Raw genomic sequence first — 22,908 nt, forward strand, 5'->3', positions numbered from 1 at the left:
TATTACCTTCCCACAATGGTGAAGAATGTTCTGAGCATGAGCCAGGGGGACACAAGGATCTGCTAAGAGATTTACACTGACTTATTTCTGTCTTTCCCATCCTTAGGCTGCATTCACACGTCCCATAAAATTGTCCGTGGTCGCAGATCCCTAAACTGCACCGCGAAAACATTTCCGGTCAATACCCCCCCCACCCCCCCCACTGCGCAGAGATGACAGAAGAGCACAATGTGCTGTCCTGTCATCACATCTACTACTCACCTATTCCCCCGTTCTGACCGGATTCTCCCAGCAGTGTAGTCCAGGCCACTTCCAGTGATCGCTTGTAGTCGGTCTGCACGGGGGAATAGGTGAGTAGGAGAGGAAATGACAGGACAGCACATTGTGCTTTCCTCTCATCTCATCTCTGCAGCCGGTAAGGTGGATCCTTGCTGGGCGGGTGGTTTCCAGCTAGGAGATCCATGCCCCGATTCTCCTCTGGATCGCGGCACAGATCGTGTGAATGTGCCCTGAGACTGCAATCTCTTATCCACAACATGGCAATTATAGGATCCATTGGACTTTTAGGCTTTTTGTGGTCAATTTTGTGGTTAATCTGTCAGTCCCTCAACACACTATGAACTGAAGACACGTCTGCAGATAATGGTGCAATAACATGAATGTTACCTTTTTTTTAAAGCGGAGGGCCTTTGCAGAAGTCATAAAAATATACTGAGCTGGAAGCGTCAAGGAGACGGGGCTAAACTACTACTGTGCCGCAGCATTACCCGCCTCACCACTCTGCATATGATTGACCTGAATGTATAAAGAACACATACCACCGCTGTGCATACTAATACAGTGATGTACAACTATATGTATGTACGGCACAGGCACGTGGTACTTATACAGGGCTCGGCACTGGAGGTGGGCAATGCTGTTGCACTTCGGCAGCTTAGCCCCGCCTCCTTGACAGCTCAAAACTATGGTGTTATTACACAATTACATGCTACATGTCTGCAGCTGACATACACTTCAAATGGCTAGAAAGAACACACAATAAAATAATATGTTAACCAGCAATCAAAACTGGAGGAAAAATGTAAGATGGATGGAAACGTGTAAACCAGGGGAACTTGCTTCTCTAAATTCTGGCTCACCAAGTTTAATGGCCCAGACTGACCTCTGCTGATGATCTGCTTATATACACTATACACTTTCTACCCTCTAGAGCAGGGTTCCCCAACTTGTGACTTTCCAGCTGTCGCAAAACTGCAATTCGGCTGTCCAGCCATGATGGGAGTTGTAGTTTGGGAACAGTGCTCTACAGAGATTCAGGTGAGGAGGGGAAAAAAACGATCCTTCTGAAAGCAGCGAAAACGAGCGATTACCCAAGAAGTCTGCATATATAAATCCTTCACATAACCAGTCTCCTGAGATGCCTTTCCTCCATCTAGAAGACGGTAGTGCAATCTCTTCTCACTCTCATGGTGGCATGGTTTAATCTCTCGATTATTCAAAGTTCACAGTCTGCCCTATAAAGCTTATCGGCTTCCGAGAAGCTTTTACAGCGAAGCTCTTTGATACCGGTAATTGTATTCAGCTTGTCAGATCACAGGCAGGAAAACAATGATCTGTGAGATCAGGAAGAGATGGCAGCAATAGGCAAGATGCAGAGCTAAAGACATATCCTGTTCATTTACATTAACAGTGTTTGCTGTGTGTGATGATATACGATCATCAGGCTGCGTCACACGCCACAGATGACGGATTATAGGACTGCCAGCTGCACTTTCAGCCAATAAGCCTCATACCTCATCAGTATGAAACAGATGAGATGTGACGTGATTGGAGCAGTCTTAAAAGGTTCTTCAGATATGACATGTCTGCCATCTATCTACATCCCCCAATAAAGCAGCCGGGAGGATCTCCTCTGTTCCCGTACAGTACTAAAACCTTATAGCAAGCACTGCAGTCCTATTGGCATCTTTATCTGATTCTTCCCTAATATCGACCTCATAATGTGGAGATTACTATTTCTTTAAATACAGCTGCATGTTACTGAATAAATAGGAGTTAGGGGGTCCCGGTTAGTGGGCCTTGTTCCTTCTGCCGTTCTCTGTTTAGTACGACATGAAATTCCTGTTCTACTTATGACACAAGTCTTGCAACCTCCGCCATCTACCATCTCCGCAATACACCCAACACTCTATAGACAGATCATCTTAAAGGGTGCTTTAAGGGAAAATAGATTAATAAGCTATCCACAGGATAGTGGAGAAGCCTTATGAGCTGTCCACAGAATAGGTGATTAGTTACTGATCGGTCGGGAGCTGCACTGCCTAGTGAACAGGGCCAGAAGCAGTTGTCTCCGTTCATTGTGTTGTGGCCAGACCACTGGAGCGGAGTTACAGGTCACCACCGCGACAAACTGCTTCCAGCCTCAATGACGGAGAACTGCGGGTGCAAAACAGAATGGCAGGACTGCTGGGTGTTGGCTCCCACTGATCAGTGACTGATCTTCTGTTGATACGCTCATCAATCTGTATTTCCCAGAAAACCCCTTTAACAAAGCTAAGAATATTTTAGCATAAGAGTTCGGGCCTCAAAGCATCCTTTTGGTTTTTAAACTCCCTGCTTATTAACCCTGCCCTGTCTGGGGCTCACAGCGTTCTCCACTAGACACTGTTATAGGACATGTTTGTGTAGTGTTGATACCTCCTGGGTAGTATTCATTGACGGGCCAGTTATCCACTTGTAGAGTTGCATTGCCTCCATTCCGAGTGTACTTCACCACATGGTACTTGCCATCATTCACAGGGGTACTTTCTTCACGTATGGAGATATCCATTAAGCCAATGTTAAAGGTCACTCCAACCTTCCCCTGTTCCTGTATAGAAAAGATAGAGAAAAGATCAGAAACAGGTATATACAAGAAGCAGATGTGTCGTCCACCAGGTGCCCAGCCTCCACCTGTCCAGTGTGTCAATGTGTCCACATACTATGACATCACCTCAGGGCACTCAGCTCCTCTCGGTTAAACAAAGTGGTTAAGGATTATGAGTCCCTCCACCAAGGCCCAACCTGACAGAGCTAAAACCGGAATACATTTAATTTCAATTGAGCATAAATGTTACAGTTTCATCCTCAGCTGCCGCTCTGGTTACTGCTGCTCAGGGACCAATCTAGTAACACTTGCAGATAAGATTCAGTAGACATCTGGGATCTGGCGCACACAGGCAGACAAAACCATGGATCATATGAATGCAAATATGACCAATCTTCTAAGCCTCCCCATCAATAGAAAGCAAGACCTGAGACTGCCGACTGGAGCCAAGTCAATGGTCCTTGTGGTCCCGGCCACAGGAGATGCCACAACTTCACAAGTTTTCTGCCTCTTTACTTCACTCACATTTTTTGTTTCACTGATTAGAGTCAGGTACTGAAAGGTTTCTAATTTCAGATTTTTTGGTACATTATTATGGCGGAAGCCATTTTGCCAGAGGGTTTTTAATAGTATTTAGAGATATGCTTTACAACAAGTCCCATGGACAAAGGCAACAATAGACAGAAGCTGCCCTATTGACTTAAATGGTAAAGGTGTCTGGGCATGGTCTGTGACCTGTGAAGAGGGAAGCCTGAGCTTTTATTGTAATGCTGTACAGACCTCCTCTTTATCATCACAGACAGAACAGGAAGGCTCAGCTTAGTTTTAGGCTTAGTGACAACAATAAATCCAAAAAGAGGAGGAAAACACGGACCGGCACTAATACTGACACGTACTGCGTTATCGGCACACTAGACTGACCTCGTGGGAGGCTGGAAGTGTATAATGAAGATATAGGAGGTGCTCTGCTCACAGCAAACAGTCCATAAATCAATACGGCATGAAGAAAGTGAAATAGCGGCACTCACCCGGCTTCTCTTCAATCTTTATTGGGGTTCTTATTACAAAGCAATCCACTAGGACATCACATAGGTGAGGGAGGACGCATGGGGGGGCACAAAGCGACGGCCGTTTCGTGCGCAGGCGCACTTTGTCACGGCTAACACACGTCAGACGATCTCAGATCCGGTCTATTTGGATCGTCGGCAACAACTGTGATTACAGGTGCAACATAATTACAAAAATTAAAAACAGTTAAAAACATTAAAGGAAAGCATGAAACTCATTCTTCTCATTTAGTCCAAGGGGACCTGTAGCTTTAAAATGGGAAATAAGATAGGCTTCTCTTCTCAAGAGTTGTTTGTGTCTATCGCCTCCATTTTCATTTATATTCACCCTTTCGAGACCGCAGAACCTCAGGCTACTAGTGTCGCTATTGTGTGCTGATCTCATGTGCTCAATAAATCTGGACGCACCTTTACCTGTTCTTACAGATGTTACGTGTTCTCGAAATCTGATTTGCAACTGTCTGATGGTTTTACCGATATAAAAATAATTACAACTACAGTAAATCATATAGACAACATAGGTGGACTAATGGAGGATTTTTCTTTGCCTAAACTTGAAATAGATTTGTATAAAGCATCTAGAAAAATTAACCTGTTTAAATTTTTTTCCGTGTGCCCATCTAGGAAAGCTATACGTAAAGAGGGTGAGGTTCCTGCGATAGTAGGACCTTTAGGGTTCAGGATAACAAATGATTTCAGCCCGCAGGAGTATGAAGCTCTAGACTGTTTAGCAAGTTTGCCAGAAGTCTCATCTGAACAGCCAGATAAGGAGGTTGAAGTACTAGATTTTAGAGGAGGCAATAAATCTGACTTTGATCCGCCGTTAGAACCAGGGGGAGCTGTGGAGGTATTTTCTAACCTAGTAATAAAAGAAGTGGAGGCTATTCTTTATCCTAAAGCAGAATGTAATCTAACAGAAAAGGAACAACGAGCATTGAAATGGTTACAAGGTAGGCCCGATTTACTTATAAGAAGGGCGGATAAAGGAGGTTGTACAGTGATCTTGTCATCTAAGGATTATACAGCGGAAGCTGAGCGCCTACTTAATAATTTACAATAGGTGGATGTATTACTAAGTAACCCCACCCCCAAAGTTTTGGATAAACTACGCTCCTTACTCAGGTCTTTTGTTGAAAGAGACATTTTATCTGATAAAACCGCAGAAAAATTATTTCCAATTGCTCCTAAGTACCCCAAATGGTACTATCTCCCTAAGATACATAAGTCGCTGAGCCGACCCCCCGGCCGACCTATTGTGGCGGGGATCGGCAACTGAATATATCTCACAGTATACTGACTGGTTACTAAGACCACTTCTCGCAGTGATTCCGACGTATTTGAAGGATACTAATCACTTGCTTTTGCAGTTACAAGAAATACACTGGCAGCCAGAGTTCAAACTGGTATCCCTCGATGTAGAAAGTTTGTACACTCGCATACCTCACACAATAGGAGTTGAAGCAGTACGTGAATTTCTAACTGACACAGACAAATCTGACAATTTTTGCACCCTTATTTGTGAATCCCTAGATTTTATTTTAAAAAACAATACCTTCCAATATGATGGCACTTGGTATAGGCAGACAGTCGGTACGGCCATGGGGACTCCTGTGTCGTGTACGTACACTAATTTATTTTTGGCTATTTTTGAACGTCGTTTTGTTTTTTCCATGAACAACCCTTATTGTAAATTTATTAAGTATTTTTTCAGGTTCATGGATGACGTTCTTATTGTTTGGGACGGCACAGCACAGGAGTTCTCTGGCTTTATAGAACATCTGAACCGGATTAACGACATGAACATGCTGTTCACAGGTGTGTATGGTGATCAATCGTTACCTTTTTTAGATGTTAGAATATACATTGAGAACAGTGCTCTATACACTGAAGGATTCCGCAAATCAACAGCTAGTAACTCGTACCTCCATTTCGATAGTTCGCACCCCAAAAAAGTAAAAGAGGCTATACCTTTTGGCCAACTACTCAGACTGAAATGCATTAATAGTAAAAATGAAACCTATCAGAGACAGGCACTTGAACTAAAAAATTGATTTCTCCATCGAGGGTATCCTCCAGAATTACTAAATAAAGCAACGATTAAAGCTGAAAAGATTCCCAGAAGCGCTACACTGGCCCCCAAAAAACGCAGTTACAGCAAAAATAATGAGAACAGTGGCAGATTCTGCTTTTCATTTAATAATTCCCCCATTAATGAAGCCCTAAGTAAAGCGATTCACAAATACTGGTATGTGCTTGAAGGGGATCCTTTGTTGCGAGAAAAAGCATTGAGAAAACCCCTAATAACTTTTAGGAAAAATGCAACATTAGGGGATCGCCTCAAGGAGAACCAAGCCAAGAAAAACTTCCGTGATAAAAGCTGGCTACCATATTCCCCTATAGGTAATAAGAAGTGTTTGCTATGTGCTCATTGTAAATCCAATGCTGCACTGCAGAACATTAATATAGGAGGGAAACAATGGAGCGTTACGACAGTTAAATCACTTGTAAGTCCACCTATGTTGTCTATATGATTTACTGTAGTTGTAATTATTTTTATATCGGTAAAACCATCAGACAGTTGCAAATCAGATTTCGAGAACACGTAACATCTGTAAGAACAGGTAAAGGTGCGTCCAGATTTATTGAGCACATGAGATCAGCACACAATAGCGACACTAGTAGCCTGAGGTTCTGCGGTCTCGAAAGGGTGAATATAAATGAAAATGGAGGCGATAGACACAAACAACTCTTGAGAAGAAAAGCCTATCTTATTTTAAAGCTACAGGTCCCCTTGGACTAAATGAGAAGAATGAGTTTCATGCTTTCCTTTAATGTTTTTAATTTTTGTAATTATGTTGCACCTGTAATCACAGTTGTTGCCGACGATCCAAATAGACCAGATCTGAGATCGTCTGACGTGTGTTAGCCGTGACGAAGTGCGCCTGCGCACGAAACGGCCGTCGCTTTATGCACCCCCATGCGTCCTCCCTCACCTATGTGATGTCCTAGTGGATTGCTTTGTAATAAGAACCCCAATAAAGATTGAAGAGAAGCCGGGTGAGTGCCGCTATTTCACTTTCTTCGTGCCGTATTAGTTTTAGGCTTACTGAATAAAAACTGCAATATCCAAGGTTTATTTTATAATACAGATGGTAAAATTGAGAATTAGAAGAGGAGAAAAAAAAGACTGCATAAAAATTTAAAGGTCTAAGGTTGATCTACAAAAATCAGTGGTCTCCAAATTTTTCAAAATTAGAAGTTTTGCAACAGCTGGGGCCACAGGTTGGAGACCACTACATAAGATTAATGTATGTGTTCCCATTTGACAGAAAACACACACACTTGGCCATGCCTAACTATGGGTTGGGGGAGGTTAGAAGGAAGGGCTGTTGGCTACACTACAGTTCAGTGTGGAAATGATACGCACTACGACACGCTTTTCCTAGCTCATTCTCTTGATCGGTGGGGGTCTTAGTGAGCAGTGACCCCCAATCAATCAAATTGGTAGATAGGGGAAAGAAATTCAGTGCCCATTTAAGATTCTCCTCTTAGGCTGGGTTCACACTGCATTTTTGCAATCCGTTCAACGTATCCGTTTTTAATTGGTTACTTTTGACGGATAGAAAAACATAGTCATCACTTCTTTTGTCTGTTAAAAAAACCCCCATCTTTTCAATGTTTTTTTTTTTTTTTTTTTATATATATATATATATATTCCAAGTCAATGGAAAAGCGGATCCAAACGGATGAGACACAATTGTGTCGCTTTTCGCATTCGTTTTTTTCCATAAAACATGTTTAATGGATTGCAAAAAGCAGTGTGAACCCAGCATAAGGGTACTATTACACGGAACGTTAATTGGCCCGATTCAGGCGATTATCGCTCCCTGTAATAAAGACAACAATCAGCCGATGATCATTGTCTTCGGCTGATCGTTGATATAGGTTAGAACCTATAATTTCGGGGGCCGACCCCGCATTGCTACGTGTAATAGCGGAGCGAGGCCGGCGACTGACGATATATTACCTATGCACTCTCCGGGGCTGCTCCTGAGGTTCGCTTCTCCCCGGGTCCCCCGCGCTCTAGCTTTAGAGCGGCCTGTCAGCTCACAGGTCGCTCAGCCAATCACAGGCCGGGACTGCTCCCCAGGCCTATTGTCACGACTACAATCCCAATCCATGCAGGGCTGCACAGTGTATGATATATCTGCTATTAAGTCCTATTGGACATCTCAATAACTGCAGATTTAATCTGCGATACAATTCTTTTGGTAAAAATGTACTCGATTGTGTTCTACATCTTAGTATCTCTCATTTTGTAACAAATATTCAGACCAAGAAGCGAGAATGCCCAGATGAAGGAAGCTTGAAGTGGACACATGTTCTAGAGGAGAACCAGACCTATAACCCCTGCCGCTATGCATGAAAGAGCAGCAAGTATACCTCAGGCATTAGAGGTGGATTACATATGATTATCTGAAATTTGTCAGCCTTGTGATCAGCGCCCATCAAACCACCCACGCTGAAAAGATCAGTCATTCTGGAGAAAGCATCCTGCAAGAGGCTTTTAATGCTGTTCCCTATCCATCTGCTCTAGAGTGCTGAAATAGACAAACTAGAAAAACCACAGCTACATCCCAGGAGTAGAGGCCGGGTCATCATGGGTGTAACCTGGGAGGGGGCCTGAACAGAATTTATAAAAGACAAAGAAAAAAAAAATAGACTATTTCCCCCAGCCTCCTCACCGACACTAGCCAAGGTGACAGTGGTGAAGGCCAGCACTGAAGTGTTAGCCCCAGGGCTGTGGAGTCGGAGCTAGTTTTGGCTGAAGTCGGAGTTGGAAAAAAATGTACCGACTCAGACTCCAGCTTTAAAAAATGTAGAATTGAATTTTGATATGATGAGCAAAACTTGTAAAATTCATATTATGAGCAACATTCTAATAGGACACTGGCCCTATTACATAAGGGTGGTCGGGGAAAAGTTGTCGGTCCCTTTTTGGCAGTTTGTCATTGAGTCCATTGTGTGGGGGGAGATCTGTGCTGGTCTCTTCCTGGATGCTGGATGACTGTATATGAGCAGCAGTGTAATATGGAGATATCCTGTGTAATATAGAGGAGGAGGAGAAGACATAAGTAGTGTAGGTGTAACCTCTGTCCTCAGTTGGTGTTTTCTCTCTGGGAGAAGATTGTGTGTTTTTCTTCAGTGTTCTATGGCTGCAGCTGTGTGTCTGTGTGTGCTATGGCTGCAGCAGGCTGTGTGTATGTGTGCTATGGCTGCAGCAGGCTGTGTGTGCGTGCTATTGCGTGCCCACACAGTGTCCTTCTATATCACTGTGTGACCTCTATATCACTATGTGTGACCCCTCTCTATATCACTATGTGTGACCCCTCTCTATATATCACTATGAGTGACCCCTCTCTATATCACTGTGTGTGACCTCTCTATATCACTATGTGTGACCCCTCTCTATATCACTATGTGTGACCCCTCTCTATATATCACTATGTGTGACCCCTCTCTATATATCACTATGTGTGACCCCTCTCTATATATCACTATGAGTGACCCCTCTCTATATATCACTATGAGTGACCCCTCTCTATATCACTATGGCTGATCTCTATATTACAGGGATCTGGCATTGTTAGCAGGGTTTCTGTGTGTATGGTGAATATTAGTTAGAAACATAGAAGATGTCAGCAGGAAAAGCCCCCCTGCTCCATCTAGTCTAGTTGTGAGTAGTTCAGGACATGGAGACTGGAGACTGGCTGCATCCACTGCACACACAGGAGAATCTGTTTTATATGCAGTTTTCCTTTATTCCCTCAGAAGTCTCCCCAGGATCATGTAGGACATTAAGTAGAAGCTGCTGAGCCAGTGTGATAAATAACTCCCCTGGTATCTGACCGGCCATTTATGAAGGAGCAGGAGTCGGTCCTGATAAAATTCAGGAGTCGGAGTTGGAGTCGGTCCTGATAAAATTCAGGAGTCTGAGTTTGATTCGGAGCTGCGGCTTACCGACTCCACAGCCCTGGTTAGCCCGAGCACCTTGACCCCCTCAAATAGCTGTGACCTGCATCCCACCAAGAAAATCCACAAGTACAAGAAGTGCTCCAAGCAATAACATGTGAATGGCAAGGTGGGGTTCTATTGGCCCACAGCAGGAACCAAGCTACATGGATCTCTCCAAAAGTAGCCGACATCGGCCTTTGCACGCTCCTTAAGGCTCAAGAAAGCCGGGGCAAAGGCAGAACAAGGAGAGAAAGACGCCAATCCTGGAAGGTGGTGGCATGGTAGAGAACAAGCATGTCACGATGGCTGTCACCAGTGAGTGGGTGACATGATCTGTACTTATTCCAGGCTGCGGTCCATTACATGCTATACTGAGAGTTGTGCCTCCTTGGTTTGCAGAACGTTACCCATTATCCCACCCATTACATACTGACCCTGGCTATGGAGCGCTGTTTACCTGCTTTCATTTTGACATCTATATAAATGGCTGCCACTACTGAAGTGTTCTCATTACGAGGCTTTGGCCGCGGCATTTGCTGCTCAATGACTGATCTGTGGCCATCTCCCAGTTTTGGCTGCAGGATTTTTCCTAGATGGTTTCCTGAAGTTTTCTGTAAGGAGTTACTGACATCCACTGATAGTGGATGTCACTCGCTTCCACTGGGTTTAAAGACGACCACAGAGAGAAGAAAGTTTAAAATAAGAAGAGCTCAATGATAGAGGCTTCATGGTGCTGTACCTATGGGGCCTCTCATTATGAGGGGTGCCGCACCTACCTGGGCTTCTGCCGTCTCTTAATCAATCCTCGGCCCTTCTATAGTGTCTGGCACGAATCCATTTCTCATTAAACACATAGGCACTGGCATGGCCACAGTACAGCTCGCGCTTTATCACTGACAACTCTGTCATTAACAGAAGCTCGTCCCAGATCGTGATGAAGCTGCCGGTAATTAGCCACTTTTGGATTAATCAATTTCAATTTCTGCTTTGACTGCAACATGGGAAATCACTGCTGCTGCATAGAGACCCCCAGAGCACAGTCATAGGGACGCGATGGAAGAACAGGTCACTGCTGCTCAGAGTGTGTGCAAGGACTGTCCCCGGACACGTGGACCGCCCTAGACCTAGACATGGGCCCACAAATCAATAGCAGTGGTGGGGTGATAAATTCTCTCCTGCCTCTGGAGCAGCATGATAAATAGCCCTATGTAGTATTGACAAGTTATGAGTGGATGAATCCTGGAAGGTGTCTACACAACAATAATTCACATTTCTCATTTTTATCACCAATAGTGGCAGAATTATTAGACAGTGAATCTCCAGTGTCCTCGCCCCAGTGCCCGCTACACAGTACTCCACCCAGTCTATCGGGGAAGTAGTCACGAGTGAGACACACAATGTACCGCATACAACAGAACAAGTTGGATTACAGTAGTGAAATCATGTACTTTCTGCAAAAATAAATGTTTCATTTGCTTTGGGAATGGCTACAACCTCCGACAGCAAACTCTGATCTCTTCTGCTTCAGGACAGACATCAGGCAGATTAAGGTTTAGTATTCTAAAGGAACCACAATCCAGGCTGGGCTAAAACAAAGGCTTACAAGTGGCCTGTGTGTTTGAGACGCTATCTGCTCCTCAAGCGGCAAGATGTAACGTTAGATACACTCAGTAGCAGCCACTGCTAGGGATCTGGGGATCTACACAAGGTTTATTCTGCTTCATATAGCTACACCTCTACCTGTTGCCAATCTGAGAGGCTAATCAATAACCCTATGACAGTCCGGAAAGGCTGGAGCCTCTCTGATCTAAGCCTGTAGTCCATGGTGGAGGAGACTGCTGTCACATCTGCTTTTTTCTTCACCACGGATGAAAACCATGAGATATCTGCAGATGTCACCACTAGAGTGTTAGAAATCTTCAATAAACGCGCCCCCGGGACATCCCAAACTGCAGCCATCAGGACAAGCCAGAGTGTGTCTCCAGCAAAGAGACAGCTCCTAAAGCCAACCACTATGTCTCCAAATCTTTGCCAACCAGAGAGGGCAGCACCTGATATTCTTAGGAGCCATCATTAATAGGTTAGCCACACAAGTCTATGCTGACTAAATCCACCATATCTACAATGTTTCCAGAGTCCCCAGTGTTTACTGTCATCCAAAAATCCAGTCTTCACCATGCAGGAAAATATAACAAACAGCTCCACCTACAGTTTGCTAGGAGACAAAGCACCCACATTATGTTATAGACAAATGATCGTGACATCTATGAAGCAACTATGTTCCCCCTATGGTATCAATATGAGCCTACATGATGAGTGCAGTGTCATGGCTGTTCCTGAGCCATCTCCTGCCTCTCACCATGCCAGGATTAATTATTCACTGTGTGTGTTCCCAGGTCTCCACATTGCGGAGCCAGCAGCAGCCTCACATCCTCCCCAATGCTTAGATCTATTCTGGGTTTGTCTGTCAGCCGACCTTGTACTATAAGATCATTGTCTGCACAGAACTCAATGTCCGCAGCTTCTAGTGAGCCCCCATTACCGGTTTTGCCCAGAGTCTTAGGGCCCTATTACACCAACAGATTTATCTGACAGATTTTTTTTAAGCCAAAGCCTGGAATGGATTTGAAAAGAGGAGAAATCTCAGTCTTTCCTTTATGACCTGTTCTCTGTGTATAGTCCATTCCTGGCTTTTGCTCAAAAAAATCTGTCAGAAAATCTATTGATGTAATAGGGCCCTTAGCATTGAAATGTCCCTGTCGTTAGATGTTAAATAAAGCAGATTTACAATTAACATTTATTTTTTATTTTTATCATGGAAAAACAGGCCATCTGAGCGCTCAGAGAGAGAAAACAGTCATGTGATTGATGGACACACTGAGCCGTGACTCTCTGTACTGGACGGAATTTCTGTGCTTAGTTTCTTTTTTGCAACCAGCACAAGACTAAAAGGCTTAAGGAGACTGGACCTGGATACAGTAAGTATAGCTGTTATATAGCAGCCTTCAGGAGACTGGACCTGGATACAGCAAGTATAGCTGTTATATAGCCGCCTTCAGGAGACTGGACCTGTATACAGTAAGTATAGCTGTTATATAGGAGACTGGACCTGGATACAGTAAGTATAACTGTTATATAGCTGCCTTCAGGAGACTGGACCTGGATACAGTAAGTATAGCTGTTATATAGGAGACTGGACCTGGATACAGTAAGTATAACTGTTATATAGCTGCCTTCAGGAGACTGGACCTGGATACAGTAAGTATAGCTGTTATATAGCAGCCTTCAGGAGACTGGACCTGGATACAGTAAGTATAGCTGTGTTATATAGCTGCCTTCAGGAGACTGGACCTGGATACAGTAAGTATAGTTGTTATATAGCAGCCTTCAGGAGACTGGACCTGGATACAGCAAGTATATCTGTTATATAGCAGCCTTCAGGAGACTGGACCTGGATACAGTAAGTATAGCTGTTATATAGCCGCCTTCAGGAGACTGGACCTGGATACAGCAAGTATAGCTGTTATATAGCTGCCTTCAGGAGACTGGACCTGGATACAGCAAGTATAACTGTTATATAGCCGCCTTCAGGAGACTGGACCTGGATACAGCAAGTATAACTGTTATATAGCTGCCTTCAGGAGACTGGACCTGGATACAGTAAGTATAGTTGTTATATAGCAGCCTTCAGGAGACTGGACCAGGATACAGTAAGTACAGCTGTTATATAGCTGCCTTCAGGAGACTGGACCTGGATACAGCAAGTATAGCTGTTATATAGCAGCGTTCAGGAGACTGGACCTGGATACAGTAAGTATAACTGTTATATAGCTGCCTTCAGGAGACTGGACCTGGATACAGTATGTATAGCTGTTATATAGCAGCGTTCAGGAGACTGGACCTGGATACAGTAAGTATAACTGTTATATAGCTGCCTTCAGGAGACTGGACCTGGATACAGTATGTATAGCTGTTATATAGCTGCCTTCAGGAGACTGGACCTGGATACAGTAAGTATAACTGTTATATAGCTGCCTTCAGGAGACTGGACCTGAATACAGCAAGTATAGCTGTTATACAGCTGCCTTCAGGAGACTGGACCTGGATACAGTATGTATAGCTGTTATATAGCTGCCTTCAGGAGACTGGACCTGGATACAGTAAGTATAGCTGTTATATAGCTGCCTTCAGGAGACTGGACCTGGATACAGCAAGTATAACTGTTATATAGCCGCCTTCAGGAGACTGGACCTGGATACAGCAAGTATAGCTGCCTTCAGGAGACTGGACCTGGATACAGTAAGTATAGTTGTTATATAGCAGCCTTCAGGAGACTGGACCAGGATACAGTAAGTACAGCTGTTATATAGCCGCCTTCAGGAGACTGGACCTGGCTACAGTAAGTATAGCTGTTATATAGCTGCCTTCAGGAGACAGGACCTGGATACAGTAAGTATAGCTGTTATATAGCAGTCTTCAGGAGACTGGACCTGGATACAGTAAGTATAGCTGTTATATAGCAGTCTTCAGGAGACTGGACCTGGATACAGTAAGTATAGCTGTTATATAGCTGCCTTCAGGAGACTGGACCTGGATACAGTAAGTATAGCTGTTATATAGCAGTCTTCAGGAGACTGGACCTGGATACAGTAAGTATAGCTGTTATATAGCTGCCTTCAGGAGACTGGACCTGGATACAGCAAGTATAGCTGTTATATAGCAGCCTTCAGGAGACTGGACCTGGCTACAGTAAGTATAGCTGTTATATAGCTGCCTTCAGGAGACAGGACCTGGATACAGTAAGTATAGCTGTTATATAGCAGCCTTCAGGAGACTGGACCTGAATACAGCAAGTATAGCTGTTATATAGCAGTCTTCAGGAGACTGGACCTGGATACAGTAAGTATAGCTGTTATATAGCAGCCTTCAGGAGACTGGACCTGGATACAGCAAGTATAGCTGTTATATAGCAGTCTTCAGGAGACTGGACCTGGATACAGTAAGTATAGCTGTTATATAGCTGCCTTCAGGAGACTGGACCTGGATACAGTAAGTATAGCTGTTATATAGCTGCCTTCAGGAGACTGGACCTGGATACAGTAAGTATAGCTGTTATATAGCTGCCTTCAGGAGACTGGACCTGGATACAGTAAGTATAGCTGTTATATAGCAGCCTTCAGGAGACTGGACCTGGATACAGTAAGTATAGCTGTTATATAGAAGCTTTCAGGAGACTGGACCTGGAGTTCAGCTTTGTTTTACAGCATAACAAAAAAAAATAATTAATGTATTTTGCAAACTCGCTTTAGATCACATCTACTGTTGATTTACAAAGTTATAATGACAGTGACACTTTAAGAGAGAGTAGAAGGGTAGATCACACTGCACTGTGCACATATAGAAGTAGCTACACTGGTATTCACACAGGGGATAGGCTCAAGAGTTGAGAATGAAGCCCTGATTTACTGTTTCAGAATAGTTTCAGGAACACAGGCTGACAGATTGCAGGTATACAACTCTCTCTCACTCTCACATATGGTAATCCCTTACTTTAGTTTGTCCTGGTCTAGGTGTTACTAGAGACAAACTTCCCCTGACAACAGAGGGTGGACAGCAAATTGCACAGAGGGGAGACAACTAGTGGGCAAAATTGTTAGAGCTGTATCTCTGGGGTAAGGAGACATTTTTGGTAAATTAAGTGATTTATAACTGTTACAGATTATATGAGCGATAACATGGAGGGGAGGCGTGTAATACTACAGCCACCAATATTTTATTCCAAGAGGCAATGACAATTGAGTTGTATTTGTGGTGGGTATACGAACTAGCTTTTCTTTTGTGCATTATGTGCATTTTTTCATTCATTCAGCACTTTCTGCACTTTGGTCTTCTTGCAGTGTCGCCATATGACTGCTTTATGCAGAATAGTGATGTTTTTATTGTTACCATTTTGGCTGTGGGTCCATTTAATCGGTAGTTTTTTTTGTTTTTGTTTTTTTTGGGGGGGGAGGTAGATTACATTTTAAATATAACTTCTTTATTTTGTCCTCCATTTCTAACCACTTATTACTTTGGTTAACACTGACAGGCAACCCACTAGGTGATGCCTTTGGCTTGGTACAAATGCTTCTAGCAGACCTAAGGCACTTTGTTAGGCCCCCGGCTGCTATGGTAACCCATCTGTGCCCACAACTGCATCACTTCTCTGTTATTTCTCTGCAGTCACTACTAAGGGTGGCATCAAATGGGTTAAACGGGCAGGATGAGCCTCTATAAGCACTATGATACATGTTCTGGAGGATCAAGGGCTTAAAGGGTTATCAAACAGAGGCAGACAATACAGAGCATTGCTCGGAGATCTGCTCGACAAAACAGAAGCGTGGTACTGCATCCGAGCAACTCTACATAAACCGGAGCAATCAGTCCATTGTTACCCTGATCACAAAGTGTATTTTGCAGCAAAGATGTGAACAGCCCCTCAGATTATGACAGGGAGTACACAGGAGCAGACCATTCCAAGTCTATGTGAGGGATGACCTTACACATAGTGCAATAAACTGAGGAGAAAGGGAGAAATCTCACTCTTAGTGCCCTCCAACCTTCGGACGTATTTCTTGGATATCTATATATATATTAAAACAAGCAATGGCACAACTAGAATTTAGTACAGTAATCTATGGACCAGATCCGTGTGGAGCCAATGCGATAGAGTTGTAGATATCACCACATCACCAGGGAATCACACAGCAGTCTGTACATCTTATTGGTCTATTATGAGACAAATGCCGTACATATCTACACTTCTCTCTCAGCAAGGTAGCACAACCCACAAGCAAATAGAAAAGCCCCCAGAAGAGCCTCTCCTTCTCCAGCTCCTGTGAAAATCAATTTTAGTCTGTTAGAAACTCTGCGAGCCTTTGAAGTCGAGCCGGGGCATGCGAGCCACGTCTGAGCGCGGGGATGGAGCTGCTGTCTAGATGCCAATTATCCTACAGGGCTGAGGAGTCAGCGTGGCACAGGGGGTCACACAGGCACACACCGATTCAAAGAGCTCCTCTCTGTTTTATGGAAATACCCTTCTGAAGGGAATCGGCAGCAGAACGGCTTCAATTCAATTATCAGCTCAGGGCAAAGAGGCAGAAAACACAGAAGGCAAAAGAAATCCAATGTGGGAACATGCAGAAAGAGTAGACGACAAATGATGGAATTGTTCTGGAAACAAGTAACTAAATATAAAGGAGACCCTCTTAATGGGATACGTTAATACTAGGTCCAAACCATAAGGGTGGCTGCTGACAGGAGAAGACTAGATGGGATATGAGTCCAACAAGCTGGAGAGGCCAATCCAATTAAACCTACTTTATTGAAGATGGGCATAGTAGTCAGAATGGATATCCCATACAATAGAAGCTTGCCTCCTCTCCTTCTTTCGTCCTTGTGGTGGGGTGTGTATAGGATGACCTGAAAATCGGGGGGGAGATGCAGCACTCCAAGACTTGTGTAGAGGCCTGAGAAAGATCCCGGAAGGGGTTAGTAACATTGTGTTGTCACACAATGCAACAGGGACACAGATATAGGAGGACCAAGACATGGGTGCTGGTTGTGGGAGATCTAGAGTGAGGTGCGGGCACCTGGGGGGGGTCCCAAAAATGAGGTGCAGATTGCTATGGAAGGAAATGGAGATAAAGTAGATGTCTCTCTTAAAGGAAACTGTAGATGAGCTATACTAGGAGATGGAGGTGTGTGGTTATAGAAGGACTAGGAGATGAGGTTTAGATGGCTACTGAAGGACCCTGAGAGGAGGATGACTAAAGGAGGACTAGGAGATGAGGTAGGGTATCTAGAAGGAAGCTGAAGATGAGATAGTTTGGCTCTTATAGGACTACATCCCATAGTGTTTTAATCACACTTATCACCTGCACTGTTCCTAAAGCGGCTACACAGACGGTAAAGCTTCCCCTGCCTGCAGCCATGACTTCATCCCTTCTTGTATGGAGAACCGCTGCTCGCTGATAGGGGACTGACCCGCACATTGCAGCACGCACTCCTTGGCTGTTAGTTAAACAATCTGTTGCTGATTGCCTGGCACACGCACTCCAGGCCGCGGCTGGTCTGCGTCGCACTTCTTAAGGACTGGCATGTTCCGCTCAAACAAATTACACCCTTTCAGTCCCTCTGCAGGGGAAGCGGAGGCGTGATTGGGGATTATAAGAAGCACCAAGTCCTGGACTACAGAAAACAGGTTTAACTGTATCACTGCCAGCACACTAAGAAAATAAGGGCCCGACATCTACCGACCCAGAACAATGTTCTGTGCAATTTAAGTGGAAAGAAACATGAGGTTTAGATGATCATCTTATGAAGGTTACAGCAAAATGTAGGGTTCATATCCTCTGATCCCACATGCGGACATAACAATGGACGCACGTAGTGCCCAATAGGTGTATGAAATTGTTGGCGAAAATACTACAAGGGAATCCGGCCTTACAAGGATTACACAGCCTGCAGCTCCACTTCTTGCCCTGCAACATATTAGTTGTCTTTCAGGTCCAAGAAAAACTCCAATCTGCACATTCTGAATATACATTAGGAAACAACATACAGGAGCAGTCCGCCATCTGGAGGATCTCCATCATACATGGACCCTCTATTAGTCTCCTAGACCAGTAAACCTCCACACCTCGGGGTTATATCAATATAAGCCAGATGGTAAGACTGATACAAATCTAGACACACACAACCATAGTGAGACCACCCAGAGAGTGACATGGTCAGACATAAAGCTGCAGGCTACCCCTATGAGCTGATATATAATTCACAGACTGTATTCTTGGTGTGGGGGACATGGCTCAACGCTATGCAGACTTTTCGTAGACACTCCAGTGCTATTTGGTGAATGGGCCTTTCCTGAATGCCAGAAACAAATCAAGTTGTGAGCTGCTGGGAGGCAAGTCTAGAGAAAAACTCATTACAGACAGAAAATACACATTAATTCCTTCAGCTCCCAGCAATGCAAAGTGACAAGCAAAGTCTACAGAGCAGACAGAAGCAGCAATGGAGGCCACAGAGGAAAACGAGCAAGCGGACTATGGCAAGGAGGCAAAACAAGGGTTAACAAGCCAGGACGGGCCAGCCGAAGCCATGTATGAGGACGGACACTGCACACGACAAACACAAATATCCTGCAGAATCTGTAATTACTGGAAACCATTCATTATTAATCAACCAACTGCTGAATCCCAGCGACAAAACCCAGGGGAACATGTAGTGATTACCCCACGGCGAGGCCGGACGACTGGATACAAATATATATATAACTGGGGGGGGGGGGGGGGGGGGGGGGGGGGGGGGGGGGGGGGGGGGGGCTCATCACGGACAGACCTAGGAGATGGGGGGAGCTATGGAGTTGTGGGACACCCTGGGGCAGTGACCTCTGATGCAGTGAATTTATGGGACAACATAAGGTGAAGATGGGATCTGGAGGACACTGGAGAAACCTTCCACCCCTTGTTGGAAAGAGAAGTCACCACCTGCACATTACAGAAAAGTCTCCTCCCGTCTTATGTCTGTCGCTCCAAGCGACATCTGCACCAACCTAGGGGGCTTGACAGCAGATTCCCCTCCCGCCACAAAGACGTTTGAAGGGATAGCGGGACTGTCCCCTGGAGCAAAGCGAATCAGGCGGGGAAAGGTTGCTGCGTCCCACAGGCCTGGAACAGATGCTTTCCTGTGTATAAATCATACAGAGCGCAGAAGGCTCATAATTACAGAATGCATAATGATACATAAATTACCAGCTGAGTGCGCCAAAGTCTGACTGGGAGAACCGTGAGAGTCCGCAGGTCACAGGACACCAACTATGTCTGCACATACAGGGCTTGTTTACATGGGACTGATCACCCCCTACAGAATATATTACATCAACATGACCAGAATACACTTCTATTATACTCTCTACATATAGTAATACTACCCCCACCATGACCATAATACACTTCTATTCTACTCTAAACATACAGTACTACTACCCCCAGCATGACGATAATACACTTATAAAAGCATGTAAGGTGGTGATATATGTTATGCTTAGTTGTGAACAAGGCCTGCGATACGACATAACACATCAACTGTATGTACTGTACTGTTCCTGAAGACTTCTTAATAAAGGACTATTATTTTGCTACTATCTGCTGATCTGGTGCTGGATTTGCTTTCTACAATTTGTTGTCCTGGCTGCGGGTTTTGCCGTGCACTGACAGCAGAAACACAGCAGGTGAGCTGACCTCAAACAGACTTCATAATACACTTCTATTATACTCTATACATACAGTACTACTACCCCCGGAAAAAGAAGGTTTGGGAAGACAGCGTCTTTAAGTGGAAAAAAGTTTCTTTATTTTGCCATATGCACACACAAAAAATTACGACGTTTCGGCTCTTCTAGTACATCCTGAGCCTTCCTCAAGTACTCAAGATACTTGAGGAAGGCTCAGGATGTACTAGAAGAGCCGAAACGTCGTAATTTTTTGTGTGTGCATATGGCAAAATAAAGAAACTTTTTTTCCACTTAAAGACGCTGTCTTCCCAAACCTTCTTTTTCCTGGATTACGTATTGGGTGTTAGCCAACCTAATTGAGGACTGTGCGTCACAAAGGGAATTCCGCTGTTTCTACAAGGATTTGGAGCGTACTACTACCCCCAGTATGACCATAATACACTTCTATTATACTCTATACATACAGTACTACTACCCCCAGTATGACCATAATACACTTCTATTATACTCTATACATACAGTACTACTACCCCCAGTATGACCATAATACACTTCTATTATACTCTATACATACAGTAGAACAACCCTCAGCATAAACCTCACGCAATATGGATTATAACATGGAAACCACACTGCCATTGTCCGAGTCATGGACAAACCAGTTTACGCCAGGACTGTGGAGTCTGTTAGTTAAGTCAGATTTAAAAAATGTACCGACTCCAGTTTTAAAGAAATATCTTTTAAAATGTTATAATTGAGTTTTCAATTGTGCTCCCAATTCTGTGATGTCACAGCCCCAGAAATGCCCGCTCAGCCAATCAGTGAGTGAGGCGGGATACAGCTGTAGTCACTGACTGGCTGAGCGGGTAGTTTCTGTGTGGCTGTGATGATTCAGGAGTGGGGACACTCTCATACATTACACCTCTCTACGGCTGCCCCATCTCATGTATTACATAATCTAGGAGCTGTCCCTACCCCAGTCAGTGAATGTGGAGGGGCTGTCTGTGGTGATTCTGTGACTTTAGGGGTACTCTATTCTATCCTTGTGATGGCGGCGTTCTCGGTGCAGCGTTGTGGATCCTGGCAGTGACAAATCTCTTTGCAGCAGCAGAGGTGCTTTGTTATTCCACAGACAGGCTGAGTGTGTACAGGGGTCTCCTCCGTACTCACAGGCTGGCAGGTGTCACAGAGGATGGCATCTAGTGAAGGAGCTTTCCTGGTGTGTGACTGGAATCGAGCTGTCAACAGCCTCATCTCACGCATGAACTACCAATGACATGGACAAGGCAAGCGGAGACGCAGCCATTAATCTTACTCTGAGGGAAAGAGACGCCGGGTGTCAGGTATAAAAGTAACATCTGTTCTTCTGTCACGTCTGCTGCCATAAATGCCCTCAGTACCGGCCCGGCCCAACGAGTGACAGGCCGGGCCTGATGTGTCACACTGGTCATGTATGAATGTATGAAGGTAATAAAGTGGACAGGGAGTATGGTGACCCCCCAGACCAGCATGTAAAGAAGGGGTTTCTGGACTACTGGAGGCCTGTCGCGTCTAGGATGGACTCAGCGGATTATTATTACAGTAAGGAGAGCTCAACTGTAATGTGGCCCCTGGCTCTCCAGCTACCCGTATCTGCAAGGACCCCCACCACTCACCCTGCAGCCACAAGTATTCTCTACCATTTACCATCCGGGGTAAGTGTTACTTACTATGTGTAGCTGCAGAAAGTCCATTAGTCCAGCAGCACTGTCAATTCGCACCAAGATCCCGTCTTTGACTGTTGTACTGAAGCCCACGGCCAGGCGGTCGGTCCGGGTGCTCGGCCTGTCGTTGTGAGGCCACGTGTACAAGATGAGGCCTCCGCTCTTCCCGAATATATATGTTGCACCAGCTGGAAAACAAAGAGAAATTTAAGACTTTATAAGATCCTTCCCCGACCTTTACAATGATAAGAGCTTCCCTTATAGAAGACAAAGACCAGTTCAGCTTGAAGTGAACCTGTGAAAACGGGCACTGTGATATGAGAGGAAACACAAAAGGGACTCAAAGTCAGGGGCAATCTGAGGGGTGTTACCCCCCTCGCTCCCCTTCCAACCCTGCTTGGAACTCAGCTTGCAGTGGACTGTCAATCATCCAGGGTCAGGTACAGAAGGGGTAGTCAGGAGGTGTTGCAGTGGACTGTCAATCATCCAGGGTCAGGTACAGAAGGGGTAGTCAGGAGGTGTTGCAGTGGATTGTCAATCATCCAGGGTCAGGTACAGAAGGGGTAGTCAGGAGGTGTTGCAGTGGATTGTCAATCATCCAGGGTCAGGTACAGAAGGGGTAGTCAGGAGGTGTTGCAGTGGATTGTCAATCATCCAGGGTCAGGTACAGAAGGGGTAGTCAGGAGGTGTTGCAGTGGATTGTCAATCATCCAGGGTCAGGTACAGAAGGGGTAGTCAGGAGGTGTTGCAGCTGATCAGGGGCTTGGGATCTCATCTGTCTGATTCAGCACAGGAAAACACATTTTCGTCATTCTGGAAGCACAGGAGGATTTATGAAGGGTCCCATGCGTCTCCTGACCCAAGTGTCATCTAACTGCATCAGCCTTCTGGACTGATTCAGATTCCTTTTGCAACTATTTTTACTGCATCAGTTGTAGAAGCAACTGGACAGATTTTCTCCCGGCATTGTGCTGACCCATG

At 44.8% G+C, this 22,908-nt stretch overlaps 1 protein-coding gene across 9 annotated transcripts in view; it reads right to left on the bottom strand.

The window, feature by feature from the left end:
• The window catches only part of NRXN3 (neurexin 3), a 427,584-nt gene that overhangs the window by 90,299 nt on the left and 314,377 nt on the right, over window positions 1-22,908 (bottom strand). For all 9 annotated transcript variants that reach the window (XM_069951290.1, XM_069951286.1, XM_069951289.1 and 6 more), the window contains 2 exons: window positions 21,934-22,115; window positions 2,698-2,869 (listed from right to left, as the gene is read on the bottom strand). In XM_069951290.1, coding sequence (XP_069807391.1) covers window positions 2,698-2,869; window positions 21,934-22,115 — 354 coding nt within the window. The remainder of the gene's footprint in view (window positions 1-2,697; window positions 2,870-21,933; window positions 22,116-22,908) is intronic.

The sequence above is a fragment of the Dendropsophus ebraccatus genome, chromosome 13 (genome assembly GCF_027789765.1).
Source record: "Dendropsophus ebraccatus isolate aDenEbr1 chromosome 13, aDenEbr1.pat, whole genome shotgun sequence".
Classification (NCBI taxonomy): domain Eukaryota; kingdom Metazoa; phylum Chordata; class Amphibia; order Anura; family Hylidae; genus Dendropsophus; species Dendropsophus ebraccatus.